Raw genomic sequence first — 27461 nt, 5'->3', positions numbered from 1 at the left:
TAGAGATCATTTATTAGTTAGATGGTTGTTGGGTAGAGATTGTTGGGATTGATGGTCCGATAGGACACCCTGGTTCTTAAATACAAGTTGAAGGTTCTTTGGGACTGATCACACTGAGATGATGTTATCTCAACTGTAACTGACATGTGTTATGTAATTAAGGGGCGCGATGGAGGGAGGTGGGTGGGCATTGTGGGTGGGATTATATCGGTTTTTCTAGCAACTGTTATTTCTTTGGCAAGCAAATAAAGATACATTTATTGCATTCAACATAACTGTTTGATGTTGCATGAAGATGAAAACCAATAAAATATGTTAAAACATTTCTTTTTAGTAGTTTCATCAGTTTTAATCTGCTGATTATTTGAGTTTTGAAGGTTGTCCTACCAGACGCATACATTACGAGTGGTTGAAACTAAAGTTGGCAGAAGAAAAGCAAAGGGGCCAGGCCTCACAATGCCCAAGTGATGCTGTTTGTCTTCTGTGTGAGTGTATTTTGTGTCAACCACCTTTTGATTGCTTTCAGAAATTCAGTGACTGGAAAGGAACAGGAGTCAGTGATGGGGCATCCCAGAATAATAAGGATCCTGGGGCACTATTACATCTGGGGCTCACTTTCCCTTTTTGCGCCACAGCACACCTTCAAACAAGTGCACCATGCACAAACAGGAAAAGTGCTCCCTATGAGGTTGAATGCGCTCCCCTAAGGGCAGCTGCAAACTCGTGCTACCCTGGGGGCAGCGCATTCAAGTGAAATATGGAGCAGCTGCTTCAAAGCCGCTCCATGTTTCACTGTGGAGGTGGCACACGCCTGCACTTTAAAGAGGGGAGAGAGATCCCCTTAGAGGCAGGTGCAGTCAGTGACTACACACAACTGAAAGGGGATGTCTGGGGGGGTCCATAGGACCCCCTAAAGAGGGCTGCCATCAGGAAGAGCACTTGACAGTGTGCCACCTTTTTGTGGCTCACTGTCAGTGCCAGCATCAATAATACAGCGCGGGCAAGGAGGCAAAGAGAATCCCTCATTTGCATGGGGCCACTCCCTCATGCAAGTAAGGGAACTCCCTCTTGAGATAGTTCCATCTCAACATGTGAGCAAGCACTATCTGTATTACAGCAGGGACCGCACAAGCGTCTGCAAAGCCTTCTGTAATACCAAAGTGACCTGGGGCCACACAAAGCGAGCGTTAAAGCCTGGTGTGCCCCTGGGACACTTCTATAATATGGGCCCTGGTATGCACTAAGAACTGTGGTATAAGAGCCCTTTTGGGGCCCTATTACAGATAGGGCACACTTTTCCTATTTACACCACTGCGCACCTTTAGGCAGGTGCGCTGGCTGCAGACAGGGAAAGTGTGCCATACTATGTTGAATGCAGTGCCCTCTGGGCAGCCACGAACTCGAGCTGCCCCCAGGGCAGCACTTTCAAGAGAAATACGGAGCGGCTGTTTAAAAGCTGGTCCGTGTTTCTCTGTGCTGGCAGCAACCCGCCTGCTCTTTTAGGAGGAATTAGAGAGACTCTTCCAGACACGTGCATTGAGTCACTTCACCCACCTGCAAGGGGATGCCTGGAGGGTCTGTGGGACTCCCTTTCATCCCTCCAGAGGGCTGCCTTTAGGAGGCGCACTGAAAGTGAGCCACCTGTTTGTGGTGCACTTTCAGTGCGCCTCCTAAAGGCATGTCTGCCTCTGCGCCCATGTCGGTAATACGGCTAAGACACAAAGGCAGAAAGATTCCCTCTTTTGCATGGGGCGTCGCCCCTATGCACATGAGGGAACGCTCTCTAATAATAGCACTGGCGCTAAATATGCACCAGTGCTATCTGTGTTACAGAAGGGGCTGCACAAGAGTTTGTGACCGCTTCTGTAATACTAAAGTGCCCCGAGAGCGCACAAAGCGGGTGCAAACACCTGTTGCGATCCTGGGGCACATCTGTGATATGGCCCCCGATATTTTAGTTGGAAGCTCTTGATTATTTCTCAAAGCTGTCTTTGACACACATTAAACGGAAGAGGGGAACACAACAGTCAAAAGGGTAGGTCTTCAAATCACTAGAGCACCCAGAAATCCGTGGCCAAAGGTAGGTGGGGTTCTCTACATATAAGTGCTTTGTTCTGTTAAAGGGCCTAGTCAGTGCAGTGTGTGGGCAGAAAACCATTTTAGCTCACTTACAATGTTGGAGATTCCACCATTGTGGTGAAATTTACAGTTTCGTAAATTTATCCTGGAACTGCATAGTTTCCACTCCTTTAGATGTTTAGATATATAGATATTTTGGGCAATTTTGCTCAAAAAATTTTAATATTACAAACAGGGGCTCTATACCTCATAGAGACCAAAAATAATATTAAGGCAAAGGCAGCAATGGTGAAGGGTGGATTTTATTAAGTAAATTATGAGACTGGTAAATGTCTATAAACGAGAATGTGTTAAGTGACCACAAGCGCAATCTCAGATTCAAAAGGTTTTACGGTACATTCCATACTGACTGGCTTCCATTGACACTTGCTGTTGATTGGCCGAGAGGAGAGTAGATTATCCTGGACACGATTTAACTGCCAACACTAATTGATAAATGAAGCAACTTTAGGGCACAGACTGTGTGAGTTACACAGCATTCAGTTTGTACCTGCTTTTGATCTGCTGTCTGGTAGCTGATTCTTAACCGTATCTCTTTCTCTCCAGGGCATTGGTGAACCGGCCTTGTTCCTGGGTTCTTCGGTCTACTTTGCTCTAAAAGACGCAGTGGTGGCAGCACGAAAAGAAAGGGGGTTAAGCCCGGCTCTCACACTCAACAGCCCCCTGACACCAGAGCGAGTTCGAATGGCTTGCGGAGATCACCTCACAGCTATGGTGTGTACTCAATGCAGTGATAGTGCATGCATTTAACACACCCCAATGATTGTCTCTATTCTCCTGAGGGAAATGGTTAAAATAGTAAAGTAAATCGAGATATTGCGATATTATTGTGCATGGACTGGCACTTCTGAACGTAGCTAAGTAAAGCTTTTGAAGTTTCTTGTTGTTGCTTTGTTGAACCACCACTGGAAATAGCTTGGCCTCTGGCTTTCTATGGACAAGTGAAAAGTTCCTCCACAGCCCAACCACCACCCTTGGCAACTTAGGGTGGTGTCAGAGTGGCCAGCACATGTCCGTGGCACTCCCAATAAGGCTGATGGTTAAGGAAGTGAAATGATGCCCAGAAATGGATAATTACCCCAAATAATAACCATACTGTGAAAGAGGAGGTAGGGGGAGAGCTTCAAGGGAGGCCAGGTACTTTTCTTAAGTTTATATTAACCCCCAGCTGCCACCTGGTGCTGTGTGTTCCTCAGAAACATGACCCAGTAGATAGATCAGTTGTGAGGATGGAGGGGCCTAAAGAGGTGGAGTCAACCCCAACATATGGTTGTGAGTAGCTGAAACATTCAAAGAGCAGGTTTTTGTCATAGTCAACTTGATCTCTGGGAAATGTGACCCGCACAGTCACTATCCACGTATTTAAGTAATCCATGTGGCAATGTAACCTTACTCAAAGGGAGGTAAAGGACTTCCACGTTTTTTCCACTGATGTGTGGTGATACCAGAATAAACATTGTCCCTAACTGTAGCGACGCTTTTCCTACCCTGAGTACTGGTTGTATGTGTTTCCTCGCTATAAATCTTTAGTTTTTTTATAACTCGTTTGTTGAAGTTTTCGGCAAACAAAGCACAAACACAACACATAAGCTTCATTAAGACACGCCTCTTACTGACCCATAATTTACAGTATAGCAACAATAGTGTTGTGTTTTAAAGTTGCACCATAAAGTAACATATCGGACAGTATATTTGGGAAGTGGCACCACCATGGTTCCAAGATCTTCTGACACTTTCTGCCATGCCTCTTGCTCTGTACACCATCTCTTCTACTTTTGCAGAGTAGTCCAGGCCTCTCAGCAACTCTCCACATGGTAAGGCTACATCTCAAATTCAGTGGCGTGTAATGTGTCTTTGGGTGACCATCATTTCCATGACAACCAGAGTGCAGGATCCACGAGTAACCTCCCACTCCCCCTTACAGCAAGGATCACTGCTTTGTGAAGAGTTGTCGATTGTCCCACTATCACTCCTAGTGTTTTGTGTATTTGGCCGCGATATCGTACCACTGTGGGGCATTCCCATATCATATGAAAAAGGTTACCCACAGCAGAACTGCATCGTGGGCAGCTTGGATGACGATTTCTCCCCACATGCTAGAGTTTCATGGGACCATAGTTGATTCTATGAAAATACATGAATTGCATTAGCCTGAGGAGCTAGGAAATTGCCGGACACCTTGAGGCCATTTTGCCTTCTGTCCAGTCCTCGTCTTCAAGGTTGCTTAGGTCACGTTTCTATCGGTTTCTCAGATCTTTTAGCGGCTCATTAGTGTTAATGACCAGTGACATGGATGCGCTAAAGATACCCTTTCTACCAGGTTTCAAGTTATCTTTCTATGCACCCAGAGCATCGCGCATTTGCAAATACCAATCACATTGGGACTTTAGTACATTTAGCTGACAGCTACTCCCAGAACTTCAAATAGTTGTTAGCCCGTGCATGTCCCAACTTTGAAATCCCTTGGAGCGCGCTCTTTCCTTAAGGATCAAAATACATAACAAAAGGGAAGCATGAAAACGTACCTTTTCGTGGCAGGCGTTGCACCAGGAGGCCCAGTAAATCAGGAACGTTTCTCAGTTCATGTTTAAAAAGTCTTACTTTTACATACGTTGCATATAATTTGAGGTATCTAGGTGAGGTGCTACTGTGTTCTAATTTTTTGAATCTTGAAGACACCTTACCATAGTCTAACATAATCTGTGCGGCATGACTGACATGCCACATATTCTCAAGGCTCAGCTCGTGTACAGGCTCTTAAGAGCCAGAGCCGACTGTTGGCTCAGCTGTCCCTGTTAATGTATTGGTTCGCCCACCTCTGCCTTACACCATAGTCAGGCCCGCTGGAATTATGCGTCAGGAGAGGACTGAATTATGCAGCAGGGTTGAATTATACAACAAGAAAAGGCAAGTTATGCGGCATAATGCTGCACATTTCGTTATAGTATTGCTTTATTATTTTGACATTTCACACATGCTAACACTATCTAGGCAAATGTTTCACCTCATTAGAACCAATTTACATCCAAATACAACAATAAGCAATAAAAAGGTGACCAGTCAACCTTTCTGAAGGGTTTTCCACTTCTCAGCTATACGGATAGGCCCAGTTTTTGACATTGTTACTCGAAGTATTTAATGTTTTTTTAAATTATTTTTCAGATTCCTAAAGATGATCCTGGATCATTTATTCCTTGGGCCATAGATGTGTAAACGAAAACATGGAGCTGCGATAAAGTTTGAAACAAATGTAATCTCATGTGACAATCCATCACATCTGGATTCCAACACCATGCCACAATGAGTGAGGCAACCATGATGACCCCTCATAGCTTTGACACAATGTACCTTTAAGTAGTCTGAACATCAATTCATGCACATTCTTTATCTAACAATCTCTGATAGTCTGAAGTCACTTAACATTTATCAACAAACTAAAGGTGAGGAAAGAAAATATGTAATTGTGTTTTCAACCATGTGTAGAAAATGATTAGAAGCGACTGACATTTAAAAGAATGTGAAGTTTCTATAGGGCATCATGCTCCTGATCGGCTGTTATGGTGGGGCCATTGCCAGTCTCACTGAACAGGTAACTGTGTCTATCCCATTCAGGAGCATTCATCTCAGGAAATATCCCCAATTCCTCTTAGGCTGGTATGCTTCAGGAACTGCTGAGCAAAAAAAAATGCATTTCAAAGATCTAGTACTTAAAAAAGTAGGAATTCAAATTTGAAACAGTGAATGTTAAGGACTACAATTTGAAATGACTGACCTGCAACCAATTAAAAGTTTTGTTTAAAGTGGAGTGCCCTACAACTATATAGAAAAGGATGAATAATTGTATACAGGCTATTTCTTTGTTGCATAATAGACCTTACACATCAATTATTTAAATAAACAATGAGCATTTAGGCAACCCTACATGACCTACATCCAAACAGCAGTGAAATAGGGCGTAAACACAATAACTAATTGCCATATGAATGAAAATGTTTTCTGTGACTTTTTATATAAAGGGCAACATGTTGGTACATGTGATAAGGTAATGTAGTTTTATGAAGAACAACACATTCATTAACCTTCTAATTTATAACCCCATGGAGGGTGAGTCAAACTAGGTTAGGCTATGGGATGGGCAACTGAAGGTATCAGCATTAAAGAGAATCTGTAAATTGAGAGACTTTTTAAAATGAAAAATATGCTAGATCTAATTATCTGGCATAAACTTAGCCTTAGAGTGACTGCGCATATTCAGTGCCTCAGCAATATCACTTTTTTTATCATCTTCAAAAAATATAATTAAACTTTTAATATCTCCAATTGATTACTTCATCAAGGCTTTATAATAAACATATTTGCAGAGATTATATTAAGTGAAACTCTGTGCATTTTCAGAGTTTTAGATTCTATTACACAAGAGTATCACTTTTCCAATGCTTTCTCACTAGAATGGAAAAAAATGCATATAAGAATGCTCCATCAGCAAATATAAGAAAGTGTGAAGATTTGATCACATAGGCTACAGATAGTTATAACAAGTGTTTAATTTGCAAAAGAATAAGCCCACAGTTTTGCCCAGAAGCCTGCAGCTGGTAATATCAAAGGTCAGGTTGCCAAATACCAAGGTTGCCACGTCTTGATTCCCTCAATCTTTATCTCATCCACAGGTTCTCTTTAATTTCTGCATTCTGACTTAGTCACAATTTTCTGACGTTCTCTTCCTCCTTCATTCTCTGTTTTGTGTTGTCTCTTTCTTGCTCTGGTTCAAAGTCTCTTGATTAAAAATAAGTGCCGGTCCCCCCTCCAAAAAATGGGCCCCACCGGCTAGCATCAGCTTAAATTAAGCACTAGTTGTATCCCTGTATGTTCCTGCCTTCTTCAGTTTATGGCAAATCGCCTGCACTGTTAAGTGATGACCATCTCGTCTATGGTATATTTCTGACAACAGTGCTCGGGCCAACATGGTGGGAGCCCTTTTGTTATCAATTAATGGTTTCATGTCTGTCTGCTCATTATTCTTGTTTGTTTCTGTTCGTGAGAAAGAAAAGTAATCGAAGGTCTTGATGTACAGGGAGTTTACTGCCAGCAGTTTGTGAACATTGCTTTTTTTCCTGCTTTGGTTCCCCATTGCTTGCTTTGTGAATCCACACAGGGGAAATCTACATCAGGAGGCCAGCGATAAATATGGTGAATCTCCTGCTGCACTCAAGGTGGCCAGCCTGTTGTACACAGGCCATTGTGATGCCCTCATACATAATTTTTGTTGTTATTTGATTGCTGTTATGCAAATAAAGGTTATTATGGAAATAGTTCTCTTAAGTGTTCACCCACTTTAAATATATTCCAGACATTGTGATGTTACTTTAAGGGGAATATGTTGTTATAAGGCCACCTTATCAGTAGATGTCTTTTCTTTATAATTGTGAAATTTTCTTTCTACTCTGTTTTACTTTTTCCACAATTTTATTTAGCTTTTGTTCCTAATACCCATGTTCAATAAATGTATGTTTCATATGTGACTCTAGTTCACTTTTTGTGTTATTGTAAGTCTCAACATTTGACTGTACGAGAGTGGCGGATGGTGACATTTGAAAGTGGTGGGCGTAAATTAACTGTCGTACTTCACTGTAGCGAGCGAGCGTAGCGTGCGAGCCTGAACCACCTAAGGGGGAGTCGGGGGGGGGGGGGGATTATTCCCCCCGAGAAGATTTTGAAAAAAGAGTGGGCAAATGGTGCATTTTCACACAAAGAAATCCCATCTCGTGAACTCCACTCAACAGGGTGCAGCTTTCGTTTGTGCAGCAGGTGCAGTGGCACCAGGGCCCAGAGGGGTCAACCAAATCCTGATTATTAGTGTATTGTACACTTCAGAAAGCAGTATTAAGGCCCAGTCCATCTGTCTCAGTATCCCAGGCGAATTCTCTCGCGCCTGCACTACTCGCCTCACATCTCAGAGCCATCTTCTTTTAAACACCCCAGCCACCCCCACGCTCATCCCAGTAAGCCCACTCACAGATGGCCCTTCTGGTGGGCCTCTCTCAGGATTGTGAAAGAGAGATTGGATGCCACAAAAAAGCTTTAGCTCTGGCCTCTACAAGTAGTGCTTCTGCAAAAGACACTTCCATCCCTATTAGTCTTAATACAGATAATAATCAAGGCATTCTAACCAGGATGACATCGAGCAAGGAGTCGAGCCCACTGCATTCTGGTGGTGACAAGGGCGTAAGTAATCCATGTATATTTAAGGGTGCGTTGGGGATTACACATGCAACTGAGAATGAGATACGTCCTGAGCCTGCTCAAACTGAATCTTGTGCCCACTAAAAGGCAAAGACATTTTAAATAACAAACCAAATTGGGCTTTAGGAAACCTCGTGCTGTCCTTGGTAAGGAACTCCACCAGCCTGGTCATTCAAATGCTGCTTCCTTCATATCGATCCTGGCTATTCTACCACAGGACAATACTGACTTTATGGAGTCCATCTTTGCCAAATTTTTTAATCCAGTACTTTCTGTTTTAAAAGGGATTGAATTAACTCTGAAGGGTATTAAAGGGCAATTAACTGATCTCTCTGCTAAAAGCACCAGCAAGACAACAGGAGGGTGCCCTATACTAACCGCAGTTAACTGAAAAAAACAAAATTGGTGGAACCCAAGGGGTATTATCCATGGTACAAGCAGGTCAAACTAACTGGTTATCAAACGAGACTGCCCCAAAGCAGTTATCACACCGCACCCCAACTGTTTTGATGCCATTTGTTCTGTCAGAAGCAAATCCGTAACCAGTCCCATGTGAAAGCTGCCATGCTGGCAATACAAGTATATATCACTCCTCCATACTCCCTACCATACCTACATCTGCCTCTTGAGGCCTCTCTGCTGCTCATTGTTTTAAAAAATGTACCTACCTTGCCACGCGGTCCAGCTTGAGAATGAGACCCAACCAAAGAACAAGGTCATTTATTGGCTATGTTCATCGCTAGGCAGAATGAGAATTAATTTTGCTTCACATAACATCATTACTGTCCAAAGAGTTCAATGGATAGGCAACATGTCAACACAACAGGGAGGGTGCCCAATACTAACAGCAGCGAAGGTCAGCTACCCGAACAAAACAAAATTGCCGGAACCCAAGGGGTATTATCCGGGGCACAAACTGGTCAAACTGACTGGTTAACAAAGGAGACTGCCCCAAATACATTCTTTCCCAAAATCTTCAAAGAACCAAGCCGCATATCCCTAACAACTGCATTTTCCTAAAATGTCCAAATTGTATATTATACAAATGGCATCGCAGTAACTTGGAGTTATGAAGTGTGCACTTGGCAAAGAAAATGAAGGGGTTACATGCAATACACAAGGTCACACTCAACATAACTACTAACAACAAAAGCCTCCCCCTATGAAATTCTTAATTGGTGATACATCCAACAAATAATAATTAAAGGGGATTCTCCGACGGGCCGTTTATTTGATCAGACTGTACTCTGCTCTGTACCAGCTTACTTGCATTACATCCTCTCGACTCATACGGGGCGGTGGTCGAGAGAAATATACAAAGCCAGCAGCATCTTTATACTGGCAGCAAGGCACGTTTATACTTTTCAAATTGAGGATCATCTATTCTTGTGTATAGCTTTTTGGAATGTCCGTTATGCCCTAGATCGACAGTCACAGTCGAATTTGCGTGTATGGGGTGCTTCATTCATTGGTACCCGTACTTCCTGTCAGACCAGCATTCATTTGTGAACTACGAGTAGCCGCTTATCCTACAAACTGATTTTGTATGAGTATACAGTGTGTTACCGAGGAGCCCCTTCACCTCGTAGTCTCAATTTAATAAAGAGACTCATTAGATGGGAATCTTGACCATTTTATGATTACTTCCTACTGCGCCCTGACGAAGGAACCGGTGGACTTCATGGTCCACTCCGAAACGCGCATCGGCGCTTTGGCTGTTCATTGACTGATATAAAGAACTTGTGTTATTGTGCATTTCTGTATTTTTTCCTTTGAGTATCATTTATGTGACATACACATGTTTCTGGTTGCGTTTCTTTTTTATTTTTGCTTTATTTACATGTTTGTTTTGCTTTACTGTGTATTGTGAGGTCTGATTCTGTGTTACATCATTATTATTGTTTTTTGTACGTGGGCTCTTTTAGGTATTTTGCAAGTACAAATCATTGAAATTATGTAAATTGAATTGTCTTTTTTATATTATTGTTCATATAAAAATAAATCTTTAAAAAAAGTAAATACTCTTTTTCTGTGACATAATGAGGCTTTAATGATTATTTGTTGATGTATCACCAATTAAGAATTTCATAGGGGGAGGCTTTGTTTTTAGTAGTTTTGATTTTCCCCTGCCCTCCTTCCCCTCATATTGCATTATTCAGGGGCCCTCTCAAGTTTAGTAACTCACACTCAACATAACGTCCCTTAAAATAACTTACTAAACCAAATATGAAGACTTTCAACTTTTATTAACAATGCAGAATTCGACAAACTGTCGGCACATATAACTTTAGGCAAGATGTTGATTGTTAGCACTCCACTTGAAGTGTAATGCTTTCATATAATCTGGCTTTTGCTGTTCTGTTAAATGCATTTACCACCGCCCAAAACTCAGCATTTATGCTTCTCTTCTGACAAGGCCATTCTTTACACAAACACGCGCAGTCCAGATCTCATGACAGCTGCGTTTTCTGCAGCGAGTACCCCAAGAAACAAACATGACGAGATTTGCATTAAAAGTTCCCCGGGGTCGAGGACCATTATTTGCAGACTCCTAAACACTGTCCCTGCATGCGTGCCGCGGGGGCACTGCGTGCAAATGACAAGTGCAGAAGAGGTCACACTGAGAGGAAAAAGCTTTCACCTCACTTCATTGATCAAGAGCACAATGTCCAGATTCGTAAGTACTCCAAGCATGTGCTGCATCTGTTAACCACCGGGAAATCAACAGAGGATCTTTCACTAAGAGCGAGCTGAAAAATAAGGTAGCCTCTGTTTAAAAATAATAAACAACACCCGGCACCTGCCATCTTAAACAGCTCCATTTCCACTATGATCCCTCTGAATTAGGTTAATATTAATAACAGAGGCGCTGTGCGGCCCATCTGCCCAAACACCCCGTTCTGAGGTCGCCCACTTTCCCAGGCCACGTCCCTATTTTAACAGGCCACCCTAACCATTTTAGACCCCCATCCAGTGGGTTCGTTTAGGGCCGACGACTCCTCGACCCTAGCACTGACTGGGGACCCGGGCTGCCAGCTCTCTTGCAGGGGGGACAAATAATTACCCCCTAATCCCCACCCACACAAGCATTCTCCAAATAGGGAAAATATTCAAATTGCTGTACACTGCGCAAATATATTGACAAAAAAGCCATATGTTTCACGGACTGGTCTAATGACTAACTTTAGAAACGATCTAATGCTGCAGGGCCAGGGCCAGAGCATCATATCTCTGCGGCAGCAAACTACGTCCCAGATTTACCAAGATTTGCAGAACGCAATGCTGAACAGCACACTGTGGGCCTGGGGCATGATGTAGCCATCATCATCACATCAGATCTCAAGACTTAACATGATGTCCACAACATGGGTGGCGAACTGGTCGCTTTTAATCCCAGCCCCCTCCACTGGATTAAAAAAAAAAGTGTGATTCTTGGGAAACCTCTTAATGTTCCTCTGCCACAAACTGTAGACAAGTGTAATGGAACAACAGTGTAAATATGCGCACTGTCAACTGTTAGCTTTACTCAATTTCATGCGCCACCCCGCCACACGCGTCTGTAATCCGATGTCACCCGTACACAGCACGTACACGCATACTAGAGATGCTTCTGCAGGTTTGTATTCTACTAATCGCTCTGCTGCTCCCTGGAGCTAGGCCTCCCGTCTTTTCAAATGGAGACTGAATTTTGCTAAAGAAACTCCGATTTTATTTCTTTCCATGGGACGGGCCATTTAAACACGCCGTCCCTACATGCCCTCGCTATGATCTTGTGTCTATCGACATATTTGAAGGCATCAGTTTCCTTTTCAGGCAAGATAAAATACTTTCGAAATGGGCGAACCACAATTTAGTAGTAGGTATTTACCCTTGTATTTACTTTTTCCTGAAATCGGCGTGTGATCTTCACTATACAATACTTGCAATACTCGTGGGGGGTCGCGCGGGGGTGGGGTTCCAGGGGAGAATAAAATTAAGAAAACGTACCTAACCGCCTCTGCTCCTGCGCCGGACTGGGGTCCCACGTTGGCGCCTAACGTCTTCAGGAACAGCCGCGCAGCGTCACTGAAGTGGCAACCCCTCTAAGCCAATACTGACGCTGCTCCAGCAGCGCCTGGATTGGCTTAGCAGGGTTACTCGCCGCCCATTAGGAGACCGAGGGTTACAGCGTTGAGCAACCCTCGGTCTCCTAATGCGCAGCCGCCAGACAGTAAACAAGTGCGCATGACTGGGCTGGTTGGAAAAATTCTCCGACCTTCACCCAACATGCGCACTTGTGCTGCTGCCTGCTGTTCATTCCGTGCCACCCCCTGGCTGCCTGAGAATGCATGTCAGTCAGTCAGCATGACGCCGGACCGCCCACCCCCTTTAGACTCTGAAGGGGGTGGGCGGTCCGGCCTCCGGCGTCATGCTGACTGTCTGACATGCATTGTCAGTTTACTGTTTGTTTATTTTGCGGCTTTGCGGGTGCGGGCGGCTTGTGGGGCAACGCCCCAGCGCCCTAATGGATGCACCGCCGTTCTTTAAGTGGCAGAGAATGAAAGCTATTTGCATGAAGTAAGCTATTTTTATCAGTTTCCTTTACATATGATGTCATTAGACCATTAATTTTCAATATTTTCAAGACTCTGTCCAGGTGTTTATATCAGGACAAGACAGAGCTAAAAAGAGGTAAAATTAATTCTGAGAGTCTTTCAGGTGTTCAATAAGTATTATTGATGTCACCTGTTAAAACCAAAAACAGATAATCTATGTTATGAAAAAGCCTTTTAATTTATTTTCTCATGCTTGATTATTCATTATTATATATTGTCTGGTTTGTCTTATTATTTCACATGAAAATATTTGCATAGGAGGGTGCCCTATTCAAATCCATTAACATGACTAAGTTGGTCGCACCATAAAAATAATAAAGTGAGACATGTAGTAATAGTTGTAAGAATTGTGTTAAGAACACCCTTTCCCTGTCTCCAGATTCTCTTCTTACTGATACCCATTTTATGTGTGCTGAGGGTCATGAGGAGGTCTAGCCCTGTCACTGCATCTTTTAATTCTCATTAATGGAGGAGAGCCATCTAGTGGGTACGCCAGCATCATTGTGCCCTGGCCTCTTGATGTTATTTGCCAGCCCTAGTACTGTCATACCTGAAGGGCTTAGCATTCAATGATTGCCCACTTCATCAGGTTTGTTTGACAGAGTGCCCACCGCCTAAACAGTTCCCATTCAGTTTCCATCTTAAACAATGAGAAAATCGAGTTCCAAGCCAATTGCACAACCCTGGGCACGCTCAACCATCTCTTTGCCACTCTTACACCTTTCTCGTCAGACTCACCCCCTGCCTCCTCTGGACAAAACTCCACAAACTCTGCTCATACCAACTCCAGTCTTTACTCCAGCCAGTCTACTATCCAAAAACCTTCACCACCAAATCCTTCGCTCCCTAGCCACCCCTTCACTAACAACAACCCCCTCCAATCAGAGCTCATCTACCCTAACCATCCCTTCCACACTTCTCTGTCACAAGACCCTCAGCATCTTACCTTCACTCCAACAACTTGTTATCCTCCCCACCTCTTATACAACACCTGCCTTTCATCTACCCACCCCCTCCACCTTCCTCTCATCCTACATGTCACTTGCCCCATTCCCCCTGACATCATCTCCGCACATCTCTACCAATCTCCCACCCATTGTCCCATCTCCATTGCTCTTTCGCCACATTCTGACATCCCTCCCCCAATAACCCAGTATTAAACAGCCAACCTCTTCATCCACATGATGACACCTCTACCCCAACTTGCCTGTATTACTCAGCCGGCCTCCCTACCACAGTACTCCTCCTACCTCACCTACCGTCCACTTATATATGCAAGTACCCACTCCCAATATGTCACCCCTTCCTCTTCAGCCCCTCTCTTGCTGGACTCATCCCCTCACAACTACCACTCTTGTATATCACCCCTTCACCTTCTTCCCCTCTCTTGCAGGACTCATTTTCCCTACCACTGGGACATCTGAACCACAAACCTAACTCAAATGTTGCCTACGACAGCATCAACATCTTTCTCTGAACAACAGACCATAAAGGTTCAGTATCCCCAGAGCCAACCGCTCACCTAGAGCCAACCAGCCTTATTCCACCATCAATAAGAAAGACCTATGCACTCTCATGGAAAGCTACGAGAATGCAAATCCACTGACAATCAGCTACACATCCAAGATCCAGGCTGCCTACAACAGCATCAACACCCTTCTCTGAACAACAGACTACAGTGGCCTAGTATTTCCAGAGAGAACCGCTCATCTTGCACTCTCATTAAAAGCTCCAAAAATCCCAAATCCACAACAAGCAGCCACACACCCAAGCTCAAGGTTACATACCCATTTCCACCATCATCACAGACTGCATACTTCCTGTAGCACCTCACATATGCACCCAGGTTCATGCAAACTTTATTCAAGTACCCATCACATCCTCAGGACACTATATGCCAAAACTCACCCTCTCTTCTCTCAGAGGCATGTTTCATTACTGCTGCTCAGCTGCTAAACACAGCTGTGAGATTTCGGAAATGATCATGCGTTTCAAGGTGGACATCATATCTCTGACTCTGACTGAAACATGGCTCAATGATGCCCCAGACAGTAGACTGGACCTTCTCCTGCCGCCACTCTACACCATTGTTCTCTGAGACCAGGAAGACAGGCATGGTGGGAGTTTAGGGGCAATTCACAAAAACCCAGTAAGTTGCAGGCTCCTTCCCTTGAAATGCTATCACCTCCTTTGAGTGCATGTCTCTGGAAATCTCTCCCCGCACTGCTTCCAATCCAAGAGTGGAAGTTATTTATCCCCCTTCAGGTGAAATTAACACTATTGTCGAATAATACATGGAGCACAATTAATTAGCTCTGACAACATCATCTTCTTTGGTGACTTCAATCTCCACTGGGGTATAAAGGACAGCAAGCCATTGGACACCTTCTCATCCTTCTCAGCAACAATGATCTTCTGCAACACTGCCAGAAGCCCATACACTTTAAGGGCTCCATTTTGGTTCTAATCATATACAAAGTTCCTCATTTAACAGCTCATGATCCCATCCTGGTAGATTGGTCTGACCACCGTCTAAACCACTCAACCGCTGGCCTTTACCTGCGTTAAAATCTGTGGTCAACCAAAGAAGGAGAAAATCTGGCTTAAGGACACAAGAAACATTAATATTAAGGCGCTTGCAAACAAAGCTCACCCGAATCTCACCTCTGTAGTTCCCCAATTTAACATACATGCTGCCACAGACAAATGTAATAACTGCTTGGAATCCTTTATAGAGGAATTTGCACATATCAAGAGCATACAGCAGCCCCAAACCTTTTTAACCTTGGTTCGCAAAAGACCTTTATGAGGAAAGGAAGTGCCTCAGAAAGCTTTAGAAAGAATGGAGACAATCGCCCTCTCCGCTGAGTCTGGTTAGACTGCAAACCACAAGAAAAACTACTAAGACCACATTTTCAGAGCCAAGTCAATGCATATCAGACCGCTCTTGGACACGGCAAAGAACAGACCTAAACTTTTTTTCCAAAGTAAACAAGCACACCCATGTCCTCTTAAGTCCTATCCAATGACATTTTCCTACTGGCCACTTCTGACAATAAGGTCCAGGATAACTTGTCTTGCAAAGCGCAGGAGTCCTGGCCCCTCTTTTCCCCAGGATCAGAGTCAGAAATACTGGAGACCATAACTAAGGTGAAACCATCAAACCAGCTCTGCGACACTATCCCCGGTACTATCTGTAAAGATCCCGCTAAGCAATTCCTCTGCTTTTGGTCCATCCTGGTCAACTCTTCCCTTGTACAAGATACTTTCCAAGACTGTCTAAACGTTGGCCAAATCTCTCCCCTTTTAAAAGAAAAATGACCACTGGACCCCGATAACCTAAATAACTTCTGTCCAGTCTCCACACTTCCCTTCTTAGGTAAGATAATATAAAGATGCATATCCTCCCAACTTTCATTTCACATCCACGTAAGTATACTCCTGGACACTGTCAAGTCTGGCTTCAGACAGGGTTACAGCCCCGAGACAGCAATTCTGCAGATCATTGATGACTCAATCCGCATCCTTGACAATGGAAACTTGTGCTGTCTTTTTCTGCTTGATCTCTCAGCGGCCTTTGAAACAGTCACCCACCAAGCATTGAGCAGCATCCTGAGTAATCAAATGGGCATAGAAGGGGTAGCTTTTGTTTGGTTTACCTCCTACCCACAAACAGTTCATAAGTGGTCAAAATGGGAGCTCTGTCTCTAATCAAATCAGTCTTTGAGAAGATGTTGTTCAAGGCTTGAGTCTTTCAGCTACCCTATTTGACCTCTATCCTCTTTCACCTGTATGTCCGCAATACCCACATCTTCCTGAAGGTCTCATCCCTGGACAATATTCCCCTTCTTTCCAAAACCCTGTCCAGAATCCAGGCATGGATGTCAATTCAACACAGAATTCATCTTATCTCTCCAAATAAAATCCAACCTACCCCTACAAGAATTTATCAAATCCCTATCTCCCTTGGAGTGCCAACCCACCATAGTTTAGAATGCTAAGTCTCTCAGCTTCACCCTTGACAATCGTCTCAACCTCCAAAGTCAAATCGTGGCCGAGGCCAGAAGGGCTCGATTCCAACTAAGGGCCAGATTATGATCTTGGCCGATTGGATACTTCATCACAAAGGTGACGGATATCCTGTCTGCCGTATTACAATTCCATTATATCCTATGGAACTTGTAATACGGGAGACATGATACAGCCGCGGCCCGTGGAGGGAGTTCCGTGGGGCAGAAAGGCAGGGCGGGGGAGGGGCATGGTGGAGGGTACTAAAAACCAGAATATGGATAATTGGAGGTAAGTAAACAATTAAATAAATAAAACGACTTTCGTTGCGCGCCCTGCTTCGCAAAATGCTAAATGTTAAATATATATATGTTTGCCAAAAATTTTAAAAAACTGTTATTTGCCTGTTTCATAGATTTAACATCAACGTTTGACAGAGTATTAAAGCAAATATTGTGGTCAAAATGTAACCAATGGGGCATTCCACCAAAACTGCTGCGTGCGATGGAACAACTGTATTCCAATACATAGGTGCACACTAATTTGAGCAGGGCAACATAACATCAAGAAAAATATTCAAATCAGATGGGCTGAAGGAAGGATGCGTATTGGCACCTCTACTTTCTAATTTTTTACATCACCGACTAAAATGACGAATTTAATAAGAAAATTTTCACCCACCAAGACTTCCACTACAACCTCTATCAAGCCCACAATAATAGTTTATTGTTCAGTTAATTAAAACCATAACAATATAACATACACAGTTTCCTTCATTCAAAAACTTACATTATTATAATCTAAAAACATCATAAGATATACACAATCGTTAAAATATTCTTCAAATTAGCTCTTTAAGTAATTTTGCTTTTAGTTCTTGTTCATGAATGCGTAAAAACGTTATCAATTTGCAATTCATTTGGGAATCGGTTGAGTCCAGGCTTCTTATAATAGCGGTTCTACACAAATGTATTCCTCTGTCCAAGAACGCTCTCCATAAAAAGGTAATTTGCGCTGGTTGCAGTATCTTACAGTGGCAAATAAGATGAACCAAATCTTCCTTTTTACTGCCACAAAGCCGGCATTTTTGATTCTCCATATGCTTCCATGACGGGGCGTCTGCAAGAGTAGGGAACTTTCCAAACCGCAATGCCATTAGTTGTCTTTTTACATGAATAGAGAAGGTGGAGTCCAAATAGGCCGCTTGTTTCAGTATTTTATAGCTATTGATCACTGTCCAAAAATGAGATCTTTTAGCAAAAATGCCTTTGTCAACCAGCAACGAATGGAACTTTGCAGCTTTATAGAGTGCTAGCTTGAATGTTGGATAGGGCATATTTTTATTCCAGAGATCAATGATACAAGTAACCTTAAGCGCATATAAGAATTTGTAGGCTGGCAAGTTTTTTTTCTTTTCCAATTCCAGCCATAAAGATTCATTGAGGCTATTTTCCTCTACTTTTTGTACCACACCTTTATGTATGTGTAGAGTCTGCCCAATGTTTCATTCAATAGCCCTAATTCTAAGCGCATTTGCGCTGGTGAGGCGGTCTTGGGGAGCTGTAGAACCTTTGAATAAATACTTGTTATTAGCTTATTAAGAGTCTCTGAGTCCTTCCCATGCATAGCGGCACTGGCGTATGATAGTGTTGGCAGTACTCTCGCAGAAATAGTCACCAGCAGCTGTCTTAATGATGGTCCCTCCAGTTTCTTTGCTACTGATCTAAGGGCAAATATTAGTTCCCCGCTTGCTGGGTCATGTATTTTTTCTGGTCCCAAATACTTGTAGCATGATGCATTCTCTAATAATTTGCCTTTTAGCCTGATGTTATGATGAGGGGCTATTCGGTTTGTATTGAGCATTGTTTTGGTTTTGGATGAATTGAGTTCCAGTTCATTTACAGACAGAAATTCAGAGAGTTTGTTTAATAATCTTGTCAAACCCACCTTAGTTAAGCTCAAGAGAACAATATCATCTGCGTAGGCAAGGTGCGATAATTGTCGTTTGCCTCACTTTGGTGAATGTGAGTTAATTCCATCGAGCTTTCCAGATAGATCTGAGATGAATAAGTTGAATAGGTGCGGGGCCAACACGCACCCCTGTATTAAACCTATGGTGATATACACCTTTCTGGAAATTCTAGCTCCGTCCCCTAACTTCACACGAACCCAGGGATCTGTATAAAATAGCAGTAGACTCCTAAGTATTCTCTCCAGTATATTCCAGGATTTTAGTTTAGCCCACAGTAGTTTCCGGTCTACGCTGTCAAAAGCAGCTTTTAAATCTATATTACACAGGTGCAGGTCCTGTTTCTTGTTTTTACATTTTTCAGCAATCAGTGAAATTGACAGGATATTGGAGATAGTTTCAATACCCTTTCTAAATCCTGTTTGATTTTTTGGGATTAAATTACGTTCTCTTGACCAATCAACCAGATCTTCAAGGATAAGTGAGGCAAAATACTTAGCTTCAACATCCTGTAAGGCAATTAGCCTATAATTTGTAGGGTTAGATCTGTCTCCTCTTTTATAAATAGGGGTTATGATTGATCCCTGCCAACTATCTGGAACTGGATTGTTAATTTCAACATCAGTGTAAAGTTTTTCTAGGTGCGTGCTCCAATACTACGAATCATGTTTAAATGTGGCTTGTGGAAAGCCATTCGGGCCAGGAGCTCCACCACTTTTACCTTTGTTTATTATGTTTATTATTTCCTCTGTAGCGTAAAATAACTGATTTGTCAATGGAACCAATTCATGCTCAGTTGACTGCATCGCGGTCAGCGATTGGCAATCGTCCATGTCTTGGAGTTGTCTCTGTTTAAATTTCTCTCTGAGCAAATTGACCCATTCCTGCTCTTAAACAAACGATGTTAATGCATTTCGAGGCCTTGACAGGTTATTTATTGTCTGCCAGAATTTATTCAAATTTGAATGTCTTACGTTGTAAATTAGTTTGGACCAGAAACTCTCCGTTTTCACTTTTTTAAATTACCACATTCTCATTTAAAATTGTTTTCTCAGTTGTCAAAATGTTTCCCATATTATTCCCTCGGATTTGTCTAAGTGCAGATTCCTTTGTGCTCTTTTTAGATCTCTCTTTAGCATTTGTTGATCATTTGGTAGATCTTTCGTTTGATCATATCTTTTAACCCTGATTTTGGGGTCTTTCATTATTTTTGCTAATTTGTTTAGAAAAAGCGACCAAACTTGGATTCTATTCATGGGTTCTGTTGTTTGTTCTGCCAGGAGAAGCTTTATTGTTAAGAACAAATCTGTTTTGGTTGTGTTTGTTCATTTCAGACGTTTTAGATTTATTTAAGTAATTTCACCCTCTGGTGTATTAGTAAAATGAAATCTTGGCATGTTTAGATTAAAAATGACGTGCTACATTGAGTGATCACTCAAGGTGGTGTACTCTATGAAGAAACAGGCCAATAATGGCAGTACAGGAAGTGTTATAAGTGTTAAATCTAACTTCGATTGCGCCCTTGGGCCGTGATACGTTTTTTTCGGCGAGCTATCTTCATCCGTTCTTCCGTTAAGCACACGCATAGCTTGGAATTCAAGATGTGTTACTAGTTGCTGACCAATACGGTCCACACGACAGGTCCCAGCATAATATTGCTGTGGAACACACCAATATGAATTATCTGCTTTTAAGATTTCATCATCATCCGGCGTGAATATCAGATTGGAATTAAAACCCTCTGTCACTATTAGATTCCACATGGGAACTGCACAACGTAATCATGATATTGTTTTTAGTTAGAAGAGCATTTTTCTCCTTTTTTATTTGAACCTTCAGTTGTGTGTAGTTGTTAATTAATACCATTGTATTTCCTTTACCTGAATGTTGATCTGAGAATTTAACAAGTTGTATGCTGGGTTCCGGAGATTTCAGCTGTTCCGTTGTTATTTTTAAAGCTGTGGATACATATACTATCAATCAGCCTATAGCACGACCATATTGCTTGCATTTTTACGCAACTACTTTGAAGTGAGTAAAACCTACTATCGGAATCTCTTCCTGCGACCAAGTCTCCTGCAGGGCTATTATGTCACAATCTGCCCGCTCCTTAAGTGGAAGGCCCTCATCCAGTAATCGCTTTGCTCCAGCTATGTTCCAAGATAACATGTGTATAGCACCTATTTCAGAGCTGGTAGCCGTAACTCTCTTATGTCAAACGCTACTTTTGTTGCTTAGTATACTGGGCAGCCAGTTCCATTGATCTTGATTTAGTTCCGTCTCCCTTTGTACTGTTTCTCCTCTTCTTCCCTTCCTTGGGCCTCCACCTTTACCTCGTGTGTGTCTTCCACAGGTTTGCTCGCCCATGAAGCGACCAACTCCTCTTCTTCATTTTCTTCCACCTTTGTCTCATGTGTACCTTCCACATCTTTACTCACCCTTGAGTCACCCAAGTCGGTTAAAGAAAGGCCTTGGATAGACCAAAGGTGCACTAGATTGTCTGTGTTTGATTGCCAGCCATTTAGGCTAACTACTTGTCCATGCTCAGCAGTTTGTAAGGAACAGCTATTTGATGTATTAAGATCGAAGGTCTTATGTGTTACAGCCGGACTACATGGTGTGCTTTCGCCACAGATTTTACTTGGGGCAGGTAGAAATTCTTGATGTTGATGCTGATGTTCCGAATTGATACTGATATCGTTTCGTGCAGCATGTACTGTTGGTGTTGTTATGATGGCACTATGCAGTGGGAGTACCATGGCTGGACTGCTCTTGTCTTGATTCTCTGGCTTCTCTGTCTGTTTGCTCCATGAGCTCAGATCTTGTGTCTCAATGGAGTTTGAATTTGAATTTGATATTAATTTCCTTAAGGTGGGTTCTTGAACCAGCTCTTCCCCCCTCTGGTATATCCATTTTACGATTTTTTGGGGTGCCAGCAAACTTCTCTCTGCTATTATTCCTACTTTGCCCTCGCTCTGCCCCCGCTGCTTGAGCCCGACAGCGGGTGGCCGGTGCACTAGGGGAGGGGGGGGGGGGGTCTAAACTCGGTCACACTCGACAGCACTAGGCCACTCGTCCAGTGCTCGAAGGCACGAAGACAATTTTCAAAGATGATTTTGGGCCGCCGCTGTGTGGAAACAAGGCCTGGTGGGAGGCCACAAGCTGGGAGGTGAAGCGCGAGACATCAGGCAGCAGGCACAAGGCAGCAGATCGGCGCTCTCCTCGGTGAATCGCTCTCCTCAGTGAATCGACGTGAAAACCTGGACCGGCTTTGCATGCAAGCAGTATATAAAGTGTTGTTCAAGCCCACAATACGCAGATGACATTGTCTCATTGAGTAAAACCCCGGTTGGCTTTCAGAGGTTAATCACAGCAGAATGGAGATTAACATAATGAAAACAAGTCCTCTCATTTCATAATCCTCTGAGAAAAGAAGGCTGTTGGTTTCTTAAAGTATAAAATAGCCTCAGAACCGAGGTACTCTCACCTTGGGGTGATCTTCGACAAAGAATGGTAACTTCAAGATTCATCTGTTATCATTATGAACAAAGGCAAGAGCTCTGACATTTGCTTTTAAAGCCTTAGGTAGCAAACTCCATAGCCCGCCATTGAAACTCTTTCTGAAAAGTATGCGCTCTTAATTATTGAGATGGCTGATCAGTCTACCAAAAGCAGCAATTTCTCACAAAATCTATAGAGACCTCAAGGTCAATGAAGTATCTAAAGTGGGTATCTGGCCTTCACCTCACAAGAAGGTACATACAGCAAGGAATTTGGTGTGTTGGGGTACCGGCAGCTCCTGACTGGCCATTCTGGCACTCTGCCAGGTTCCTGGGAAGGCTGCAGGCTAGGGGACTGCTTTCACAGTAGCATAGATTTTCATGACTGCACCATGCCCCTATGGCCCCATTCTAGTGACAGCCTCATGCAGAGTGGGGCTGCTTTAAACGTGTGTGTGTGTGTGTGTGTGTGTGTGTGTGTGCGTGCATGCATGTGTGTGTGTGGGCACCCGTGGGCGTGTGCTTATGTGTGTATGTGTGTGTGTGTTTATCCAAAAAAGGATGCAAATGGATGCTCTAAGTCCACCTTTGCAGTTGTAATAGACATTGTGAGATATGGAATGATTATTTGCATTGGACCCCTCAACCATTCGACATCGCATTGGGCAGATTCTGAATTACCCATTACCAGGGCCAGTGGAATTATGCATTGGGGAGAGCAAAATTAGTGGCAAGGTTGACTAAAATATGCTGCACGAAAATGCAAATTATGCAGCGTTATGCAGCACATTTAGTGATACTATTATTTCGTTATTTTGTCATTGTTACAGTTTTTATCACTCTCTGGGCAAAGGTTTCTCCTTGTCTTACCAGTTTAATGCCCAAACACAACAATAAGCAACAGAAAGTTGACCAATCAAACTTTTCATAGTGTCTTTCACTTCACTGCAACACTTGTTGCCGTATTTTTAGTAACTTTTGATTCGTTTGAGCTAGAACTATTTCTTTTGTTCAAATGTGCAGATTATGCAACAGGTGATAGATAATGTGGCAAATGCATCCAATCTTTAATGATGCGGAAAAACACCAATGCCACACAATCGCATAGTGTAAGCAGCCCAGCCCATGACCCGTATTTCATTGAATTTGCAGAGTACGAGTGGCAGCCGCGACCCATGCAGGTAAGAGCGGTGAGGCTAGGGGGTGGGGGGGAAGAATTTCTAAGGACGATGACGAGGAAAAATTAAATGAATAATTAATTTTCGCTTGTCATTACCTGTCGAAATTCCCCTCGCCACCCGGCCCCACAGCCCCACCGCTTTTACCTGAACGGGCCGCGGCTGACGAATGGGCGTCCTAAATGGACTTCCTCAAAGGATCATTTTGCTTAAAAATAAATATTGCTCTGGACTGGATAAAACTGCGGTGTTGTATGTCACAATATCAAGATCAACAACATTGACCTGCACATATATCAAATCCACAACATTGAATACTATCTTTAACTCCACATCTATTTACCTTAATAATATGCCAGTAGTCCATATTGTAGAGTCGTTATACGAGGAAGTCAAAATTTAAACTTTGATATTTTGGTTCTGCACAACCTACAGTGCATGCTGGGTAAGTCCTCTGTTAAGAAACTAAAGCAACCAACAACTAGCCCTTCCAAAAGTCATTAGCCCACACTGAGAGCCATAGCGCTCTACACATTCTTCCCCCTTTGATGGCAGAGGTAACACTTGTCCTACGGCTGCTGAAAAGAGCCTTCAAGGTTTGACTTTGCTTCACGCTGGCCACTGATTTTGACCCGCAGGACCTCCCACATGCGTGGTGGTGGCCAGCATGGATACAAACTTTGGCTGATAGCTCTTTGGGACTCATCTTTCCAATTTCAAATGTGGAAGTGAATGTTTTCACCAAGACAAGTTTTGTGGGTCACTGGTACTTCCGCAGTGTCACTGGTACCCACTAACAATTGTTCATTATTCATGGCACTATCAGTGAGCCGATTCGCCGTAGTGTAACTATTGAGACACTACTCCTGCCTTTCGCTAGCAGATATTTGTCAACTGACTCGTTGGTCAGAATGTTTTGATTGGTGGACAATGGCCCTTGGTTCTGTTTTTTATCTTGCGGCTTTATCACAAATGATTATTCTATTGTGTGTCTTCTGTGAGCTCGCTAAGGTCGAAGGTTGAAGTAAACGTGGGCTAGTGCATGAAGTTAACCGCTAAGCCTCAACAGTCCACATTACTTCCATTTGACACCTTCCTCTAGACACAATGACATCTGTGAAAGAGAGAAAGAACGTAAGAAGCAAGAGTAACAATGACTAACGCCGCAAACAGTGCTCATTGGGTAAGTCCAGTTCTGGAGGGCACATCTGGGGTATTGTACCTAGTTCTGGAAATCTCATATGGCTTACTGGTACTACTTTTACAGGTCACTTTCGACATTATTTGTCTATTTGCCAAGGCTACTGTGGCACACTGGACCATGTTGTCAGGCCTCAAGGAATGCTGTGCCTTTTCCCTGTCTAGTTGTTGGAGACCTCATCTAAGAGCATTCTATTAATTTTATGAGACCGCCTCTGGAGTATTATGTCTAGTTCTTATGACCTTAACTTCACTATTATTCCACGTTATGGATGCCTCATTTGGATTACTATGTTGGGGTTGTGGAGACATATTATATCTATTTGTAGAGGCCACCACTAGCATATTCTGTCCATTTCCGAAGGTCACATTTTGTCAAAAGCTGGGCAGGGAACAAGTGCTTTTTGGCCTTGACCTGGCTTGAATGGGGTATTGGCAATATCTTCCGGTAGGCACTTTATTCCACACTTGCAATATACGTGTTGTTAGCTGGTGTCTTATTTAAGGAATCCAATAAAGGAGAAAAAAGCCTCAAACTGAAGCCAAGTTCCAGGAGAAATGGCACAAACAGCATTAGGCAAACATGGCTGGCCGAGCTGAAGATACCACCAACTTGAGCTTGAAATTAAAAAAAGAAAAATAGATACTGTAATTGAAAACAAGGGGGCAACGAACCAATCGAAAAATATTCTTCAACTGCATTGCAACACAGGATGTAAAAGTTCCTCTTGCCTTATATACTCTTGAACAGAAAATGACAAAGCAGGAACAGGAAATGACAAAACAGGAACAAAAATGTGGCTGCCACGATGGAATAGTAAATCCTAGTAATGGCAGTTAGCAGTCTCCATCTTAGAGTGGGATCACATAAAAGATTATAGTCTTAAACAGGTGTTGACACTATTTTATCAGATAAACTATGGGACCTGCCTCATTAATATTCATGAGGCAGGTTGCAATTTGTGACTCATTGGGAATGGCCGGCACTCACTGGGCTGTTGGCCTTCTGGGGACTGGGATGTTGGCCTTCTGGGGTCAGCAGACCACCATGTCTGTGAATATTTTTTGAATGCAGCCTGTATTCCTTAAAGTGAAACAGGATGCATTTCCAAAGTAAAAATTAAAAGTTTTCCTTGAATCTTTTTACAGTGGGCAGTGGTACTTGGGACCACTGCTTGATCTGAACATATAATAGGTTACAGACTCACAAAATAAGGTTAGTACATAGGAAAATGCATTTTACCGGTCTTACATCTAGCCCTAGATCTCCTAACACACTCATAGGTAGGGAGACTGTTAACCTCTGTTAACCTGCAGCAAGACAGTAACTTCACACCCAGAAGGAGAAACTGGCTTGATCCGGAGGTGCAACATTTTTTACTCACAACAAGGGTTACCACTTGGCTGGTTAGTTGCAGACCTGCCCTGTATTTTTAAGTCCAAGCCAGTAAAAATATTAAGAAAAACAGTGAATTCCGGTATTTTATCCCTACAGCAACATGTATTTAAAACCGCATTCACATAAAGAAATGTGGTAAAACATGTAAGAGCTATGGAAATAGTTTCAGAATGCTTATTAGAGTAAATAGAGAGCTAATTATTATATAATGAAAGAATCTTGACAATTGTGCAGGATATTTTTACCCATTCAGGCCTTGGCTGCTTCAGAATTTTAAAAAAGTGATCAAATGGGCTGGATTTTTATCCAAGAAAGGTGGCAACCCTACTCACAACCTCCATTTCGAGATAGGGACTAGATTTCGACCCGATGGTGAATCAGTTTCATTCTTACTCATGAAAAAGACTTGCCCTCATTTTGTTTCTCACTATCAAAAACATAGAGCTAGTCTGGCTGAAAGCCAGCACTGCACATTCCATTCTACTACAGAATATGAGTTCCTGTGCTACCTGTTGGTGAGAGCCCAACCTTTCTCATGTACAAACCCCGAGGAAATTATGGGCCGGCCCCCTACCTGCACAGATAACATCTGTACTGCTAGGCCTGTTAGAGCCATGTATCTACCATACTGCACATTCCTGTTCTCATTTCTCAATGTACAGAACAGACATTAGGACATTCCTAAGTCCAGACATGTTGGCAGTGCATATGGTGGCAGCACAGCAGAAAATTGTAAACTCTGCACAAAGGTCCCTGTAGTTCCTTGATATGCTGCCTACAAAAGGTTTCATACTGACAAAGGGTCAGAATAACAATAAGACATGCTCATTTAGAGACTAATACTTCAGAAGTTTCCTACAGAGAGTTCATACCTGGGAGCTCACCCTGGATAAAACTACCCTATCCAGGTTGAGGAGTGGACTCCATGCTGTAGCATGCCACCTTGGTGGGAGAGGGTCCAGGATCCCTAAATGGAAGAACTCGGGTTTGATTATAGAATCCTACAGTGTGTAAGTAATGTTTATTGTTTCAGCTTTTCATATTTAAACCATACAATAAAACATAATTTAATATGAAAAGTTTAATACTTAGGCTCGTGTTTGGCCATTGACCCGACCCATGGCTAACAAAAAATGACGCTCAGTAGACTTATTGTGGCTCATTTCCAATTAGGCTGATAAAATGTACAACTAGTACAAAATTGCCTTTCATAAAGTCTTAAAAGTACTAAAA

The 27461-nt window shown here is 42.8% G+C and overlaps 1 protein-coding gene across 3 annotated transcripts in view; it reads left to right on the top strand.

Moving 5' to 3' along the window:
• The window catches only part of LOC146858231 (aldehyde oxidase-like), a 623555-nt gene extending 615897 nt beyond the window's left edge, over positions 1 to 7658 (top strand). For all 3 annotated transcript variants that reach the window (XM_085649038.1, XM_085649037.1, XM_085649036.1), the window contains 2 exons: positions 2686 to 2853; positions 5302 to 7658. In XM_085649038.1, coding sequence (XP_085505164.1) covers positions 2686 to 2853; positions 5302 to 5352 — 219 coding nt within the window. In that variant the 3' untranslated portion in view covers positions 5353 to 7658. The remainder of the gene's footprint in view (positions 1 to 2685; positions 2854 to 5301) is intronic.
• Positions 7659 to 27461: the final 19803 nt, after the last annotated feature.

Source organism: Triturus cristatus, chromosome 3_2 (assembly GCF_964204655.1).
Source record: "Triturus cristatus chromosome 3_2, aTriCri1.1, whole genome shotgun sequence".
Classification (NCBI taxonomy): Eukaryota; Metazoa; Chordata; class Amphibia; order Caudata; family Salamandridae; genus Triturus; species Triturus cristatus.
Note: the sequence above shows the minus strand (reverse complement) of the source record. Positions and strands in the feature narration are given on the sequence as shown.